The sequence below is a fragment of the Telmatherina bonti genome (genome assembly GCF_933228915.1).
Source record: "Telmatherina bonti genome assembly, chromosome: 24".
In the NCBI taxonomy this organism is placed as follows: Eukaryota; Metazoa; Chordata; class Actinopteri; order Atheriniformes; family Telmatherinidae; genus Telmatherina; species Telmatherina bonti.
Genome location: NC_136633.1, coordinates 24,148,736 through 24,155,492, shown reverse-complemented (window position 1 = coordinate 24,155,492; position 6,757 = coordinate 24,148,736). Strand labels below are relative to the sequence as shown.

General features: G+C 41.5%; 1 protein-coding gene across 1 annotated transcript; it reads left to right on the top strand.

The window, feature by feature from the left end:
• Positions 1-1,643: 1,643 nt before the first annotated feature.
• Positions 1,644-5,392, top strand: spry2 (sprouty RTK signaling antagonist 2). The gene is made up of 2 exons (XM_079264044.1): positions 1,644-1,913; positions 3,626-5,392. Exon 2 carries the CDS (start codon positions 3,674-3,676, stop codon positions 4,709-4,711), a length of 1,038 nt encoding a protein of 345 aa, XP_079120170.1. The 5' UTR covers positions 1,644-1,913; positions 3,626-3,673; the 3' UTR covers positions 4,712-5,392.
• The last annotated feature ends 1,365 nt before the right edge of the window (positions 5,393-6,757 follow it).

The following is a 6,757-nucleotide window of genomic DNA, read 5'->3' as shown; positions in this document are numbered from 1 at the left end:
GCCTAAATGCTCCAAAACACTGGCAGCATAGGGCTCCCTGCCGCAGCCATCAGTTCTTCAAAGTAACTCATTCCTGAGGTTGTCCGTTTGTCTCATGTCTAAATATAAAATATTTTTTTGAGAGGGCATTTTTTTAAAAATACATTTTCATTATTAAATGTTATTTCTATTGTGATGACTACAATGCATGTGTAAATGTGTATTTTATTGAAAAATAATGCATAGAAAAATCAAGATGTTTTATTATGTAAAGTTTTGGATTTGAAAATTATTAATTTGACAATATATAATATAAATAAAATATGCATATGATCAAATATGGCATATTGTTGAAACTACTGTTTATTTAGAAAATTCAAGTTCATAACAATTTCTAATGTTCATTAAAAGTAAAAAAAAAATCTTTGCAAAAGGGAGAATTTGGTTGTTTTTACTATTTATAGGTAGACTACTATGACATGATACTGGTAAGGCCCATTTAATACTAAATTCTGTTGCATGTGGCCTCTGAACTTAACTCAGTTAGCATCCAGTTATTTTGCAGCCTTGCTGTTCTGACAGATGTCCACGTGGGGGCGCTGCTCCACAATAATTACCAGCAGCTGCTTGTCAATGTATGCTGGCTTATCAATAAATTTTGTTAAATCATATCGATTTACATTGAACTGAACCATTCTAGTCAGGAAAGAAACTTTAAAACATTTTGAACAGGAACATGCTGTTGAGAAAGATTAAATTATTTCTCCCAGAGTCTGGTACAAGCAGGAAACAAACCATCTGCTTACTGGCAATCAAACCTTTTCGTCAAATATAAAAGTTTTTACTGAAAATGTTAAGTTTAAACGTGACTGTTTTACTGATTAATTAATTTCATCACGTTATAGTAACTTTCATTAGATTTGTAAAGCTTTATGTGGCGTTTTAACCAAAATATTCATTGCGCATTTTATGCTAATCACATTATGTCATGTATTTATCCAGCTTACTCTCTTTGCTTCGTGTTTTCCCTTTGAATTATAAGTTTCTTTAAGTTTGTCATTGCAGAAAATTAGCTATCATATCACATGTAGAGATTTTATGATGCAAATTCACCATTTTATTCCATTTATTATGTTTGTTTTCCTCCATTAAATCACGCTGGGGGCTTTAAATGCTCCCTTTGTGATTTATAATTTAAGTAATTAAAAATATTAGCTTTAAACTTGGAATTTCTTATTGCTCGTCAGAAGAGTGTATTATGTAATGTTTTTTAAAAGTAGTCATTAACATGTGTGTATCTGTCTCAGAGCATAAACCCAAACTGTTTAAAAATAAATTAAAATAAAAAGTGGGTCACCAGCGATAAGAAACGTAGAAGTTGGAGGCCAGCAGCTGACCAGCGGCGGGATGGGGTGTGAATGGCCGCTGTTCAGCAGCCAATGGCCGAGCACCGGATGCGAGATATCCGCTGCAACAACAAGCACCCTGTCCCCCCCTTCAGCTTTACGCCATGTACAGCCCAAATCCCGACCTCCTCTCCGGAAAGAGAGAAATAGAGAAATAGAGAGAGAGAGAGAGAGAGAGAGAGAGAGAGAGAACATACATGAGAAAAAGTGCTTGCAACCCTTCGGGAGTCTGTCGAATAAAAACAGAGTCAAAAACTACTTCTGATCTGGACTTTTGCCTTTTCTTCCTCTCCTCTTAGAGATGAGCAGAGTTTCCTCCGGGATGGTCGCAGACTCAAGTTTTCGCCTGCTTTGACGCCTCGTGCTCTCGCGCACAAACATGGGATTTACGTCTTAAGAGCTGCTGGAAACTTTTATCAATGGATTTTACCGACGGGTTTCCCGACTGAACTGTTGGGAGAGTAGATTAAACTGGCAACCAGCTTGGAGTTACTTTACCAAAACGGGAGCTAAAGTGTCGAAAGCACGGTGAGTGTGAGGATTTTTGCAGCACACATTAAATATAAAAGTTTGTTTTTGTTTTGTTTTTTTAATGCGCATTTGTTGGCTGCAGTTAGTCCGTAAACGCATCATCTCTGCACCTTTCCGGTATATTTACATAGTTATGGACACCAAGACTCACTTTGTTTTACGTCATAATGTTATTGTATTAACAGAGCAAGGGTTGTTCAAACATTTTTAGCCATAACAATTTTTATTTAACCTAGAAATTCTTGTATTTTTCTTTCATTTTTGCATTTAACAATAGTTTTTTCACTGAAGTTCGTTGTTTTCTTTAAAGAGGAAATGCATGTGTGCTCATACCTGCATACAGTTACCCACCCTCAACTTTTATGACATTTATTTCCCCCCTTTTTGTTCCCACTTCCTATATAGTGGATGTATTAAACCGCCATAGTTGCCTGTTTTTAATGCACAACTTGACAATTTCTTTGCTTACTCTAGTTCCCTCGGTTCATGCACAGCCCCCCCACCAACCGAGGCCAACATGGCCTGCTCTCAAACCCTCTGAATAGACGAGGGGGCCTCTGATAGGCTAGGATCTGAGCGTGCTTTCAAGCCCCTAAAGCAGCTCATAAAACCATAAGAGCCATCACGGATGCTCACAGATGCTTCCTCCCCCCTCCTTTTTCCTCCCCAACCCCAGCACTGCTCATCTCTCACACTTAACATCCACTTTTTCAAACTTCTGTCATGTTTATCGTCTACTTTTCAGCTGAATTAAAAAAAAATGGTGGAAAAAGGGCAAGTAGCTGCTGGCCATTTGTCATGCAACAAGCAAAAGCTCCTCATGTATTGTTACTGAAGAGGGGTTGCTCACACCCCCCTTTAGAAGATAGCATTTGCAATCTAATCAGGAAAAATGACAGCACACACTCTTGAGTTTTTCCTTTGCTGCGATAAGTTCAGGATGTTGCCTAAACCTCAGTTCCTTTGCCCCTCGCTTCTTGCTTGTTTCTTCAGCTTTCCATGGTAGCGCTATCTCTCTGACCTGCATCGGTCTTTTGGTTTAGTGTCCCACTTCCTTCTAACACTCAATAAACCAATGTTAAATACGTGACCTTTGATCTCCTGCATGCACACTTTTAAAGAGAAGAAATCTTAACCCCATTCTCCACTGGAGGACATATTCAGATAGTTTATTTTATCTTAGTCACCCACAGATAAGCTAAGCATGTCTTCAGGGGGAGGCCTTTTGAGGTGGAAAGATTTCAGGAAGTATACATGAGTGGTAACAAAGGCCTAGTGGGGATATTATTGCTTGAGTAAACAAGCGCTATGAGTGATTTTTCATCTCTTGGGTTAGGGTTAGTTATTGTTGTGCTATACATACAGGGGAACAGGAAGTTTTCACAAACAACCTGCTGGAAAGTGTCTCAGCTCGAATAAAGCCTGGCTGTGGAACTCGCTCCAGCCTTGGGCAAACAAACTTTCCTGTTTCAGACAGTACACAACGACCCTCTGTAGCGGTGGCTCTAGAGACTCCCTCTCAAGTCGGAGTAAGCCTGAATCTGAAAGGCCAAAACCGACTCGTGCCTAAGGATGTGTAATCAAACGGTTCCATCTTTGCTCAGGGCGCTTATTTCCATACCAGCCAGCACGGTTATCAGTGCTAATTTGCATTGCATCATTTGCATGCCGGGTCTTTTACAGGTATAAACTCTGCGTTTTGTTTTCAGGACTTCAGATGTGTCCCCTGCCAGCCAGAGTGGCCCTTCAGTCCCGAGATGGATTCCAGAAGTCAGAACGACAGCGACGGGGGAGGAGGGCATCTTGGCTGGTCGCCATTATCGACTGGATCGTCGAGCACACTGCATGACGAAGGGAGACCACAACCGCGCCCCCTGCAGACCATCGATGGTCCGCCAGATCCTGGCCTGAGCAGTGGGCAGCCCCAGCATGTTTCTCCAGTGCTATCTCTGGATCAGATTAGGATAACTGGGAGTAGTAACAAGTATACGGAAGGGCCTACACTTGCTCCAAGGTCTCCAGGTACGCAGACACAAAAGAGCGACTTTGTTACTCCAGCTGGTTCAAGGGCAAGTGGACAGCAGGAGACCAATCTCCGCAACCTGAATTCATCGACTCAGCATCGAAGCCCAATTACTTCCACCTCATCCAGGGAGGGTGGGCTGCAGTCCTTCAGTGCCGAGGATTCCCAGAGCAGCATCAGGACCAGTGTGGGCAGTGCTTCATCAGGCCAGAGGCTTCTAATCAGCCCAGCAAGCAGCGACCAGATAATAAGAGTCCAACCGAAACGCTCGGAGCTGAATTCAGAGGAGCTGAAACCCCTGAACAACGAGTGCAGGGCGGTGCTGGCCGTGCCAGGCAGCAGGACCTCCAAGAATAAAGACAAACACGCCAACAAGTGTGAGGACTGCGGTCGGTGTAAGTGTCAAGAGTGCAGCCGCCAGCGGATGCTCCCAACCTGTTGGACGTGCGGCCGGCGGTGCGTGTGCTCAGCAGAGAACGTGGTGGAGTACGGGACATGCGTCTGCTGCATCAAAGCACTCTTCTACCACTGCTCCAGCGACGACGAGGACACCTGCGCGGACAAGCCGTTCTCGTGCTCGCAAACCCAACGCTGCGTCCGCTGGAGCATCGTGTCGGTGATCGCGGTGTTCTTTCCCTGTCTGTTATGCTACCTCCCAGGTAAAGGATGTGTGGCAATGTGCCAGAGCTGCTACGACCGAGTCACACGGCCTGGCTGCCGGTGCAGAAACCCCAACCGAATCCACTACGAGGACGATTGCAAGCCAACGTAGACTTTTGTTTCGTTGAAGAAGGTGGGACACATGCCACACTGACTGAACTGAGAAACGTAGAGCTGTGTGATTTAGAACGAAATATTAGAAGAGTTGCGCTTGTGTCTTCAAGTCCATCTTATCTGCCGGGGAAGGCCTTGGATATTTAACGTGCAAGGCAGGTTGACAAAAACATTACTACTAAAAGGCACTGGAGGTGCGTTCACTTACCTTAGCATTAGGAGTTTCACTTGAAAGGTAAACCAAAACAAGCGCTCTACATTTTAAAAAGGTATGAAGAAGTATTCAGCCACTGTTTTGTCCTTTTCACTCAAGTGCCCTGATGTTGTCATTGCTAATAGAGTCCAAACACATAGCCTTGTTTTTAAACCTTTAACATGACTTATATTCTAAAAGCAGACTCCCGTTACTAACTGTATGCAACATAGTCATTGAAACGTGTGTGTACATTAGAAAACGAGCTTGACAGATGTTTATTTTTGTACATAGAATAAGACTTCAACTGTGAAAAGTTTTTTTGCCATGAGAGGCACCTTGATGAATCTGCATTTATAAGACTTGGTAAGCTTTCATTCCTACTTTTTTTTTTTTTCCTTTTTACATTCACTGGAATGTATCTCAATCATTTTTATGTAATTTACAAAGGAAAAGTTCTTATCCCTTCGACTTGTAAATTGTACAGTGTCCTTAAATGAAAATTTTATTTTCTAATTCCAACGTTTAGTGTAAAGTTTAAAAAAAAAAAATTCTATATTTATTTGAAGGTTTTATTATTTTATAATGAAAAATATTTATTTTGAGATTGTTAAAATGTCACCTCTGCAGATTTGAGATGACCTGTAGGAGTGTCAAAGCTGGATGAAAAGCTCACTATGGATTAGAATACAAATATATTAACGTTTGAAATTAAACTTCCTTGAATTGAGTATTTTTTCCCCCTTTTTTCTGCATCGTTTCATTAATTTTGAGGCCTCTTTTCAACCATAAGGTCTATTTTTTAATACTTCTGGAGTCGTACTAAAGAGAATTATCTGTTTATGTGTTGCTGGTGAAGAATTGATGAAGATGGCACATAGCACAAACTGGAAAATTTTCATCCTTTCCTCAAAATTAAAACAAAATAAAGACTTTTAGGACAAACATGAAATCATTCTACAAGTACACAAGTCGTAGTAAAGGGAACATTGAGCGATTAGTGAAGATGGCACACTGCAAAATCTGTGAAAGGTTCAGGATTGTCTAAAGAATTAAATGTAATGTAGAATCGAAGCCATATATGTTGGAAGTTTTTTCCATTTTAGATTACACTTCTCAAAATCTGCTTTCAACCGTCCTTGTTGACTTCTTCCTGAGGCGTTTTGATTCAACATTGTCCAATTAATGTTGAAAAGGATGAAAAGAGGTCAGAAGGACGCATCAAAGCCCACCTGAACGAGGCACTTAAGCAAAACGAGACCTCTGTAAAGTCGAGTACACAATTGTGACAGTAGATTCTTTTTCATCTTATAAATCAAAATCTTCACCTGCGTTTTACGCCTTCACGTAAGCCTGCTATTACACTTCGGTTTGGCTTCGTGTTGGCTTCAAACGCGGTCCTCCAAATCCTGCAGATACTAAGCCCTTTTTTTTTTTTAATCAAAGGTTTGTTCAGGAATTCCTTGGTTTTGAATGTCCCTGCAGGCGAAACCTAAGCCTGAAACATAAAGCTCCTGACACTTGTTGACAGCATACGGACGTGTTTGCAGCACGGTATGCATTCACAGCCATGATTGACGCGCTGAGGCCCAACCTGCTCTCACTTGTTTGTTATTCATCCCCAGCCTTTGACTGATGAGGGTGGTTGTTTTACATAATTATCAACTTTCGCCTATTTTTTTTTTTCTTCAGAAAGTGGTCAGGGAGATGGAAACATAGCAGGCAGAATCCCATTAGAGACAGAAAAGGCAGTGTTGATCTTGTGTTTAGTCTTAATCTTTCCAGTCGCAGCCCTCCTCTCTCCCTCCATTGTCCCAGCTGTGAATGAAGAGGGGAAGGGTGAGTGAGGAA

Bases quoted from the DNA above. Each gene is read 5' to 3' on its own strand.
- spry2 (XM_079264044.1), top strand. From the start codon at position 3,674: ATGGATTCCAGAAGTCAGAACGACAGCGACGGGGGAGGAGGGCATCTT.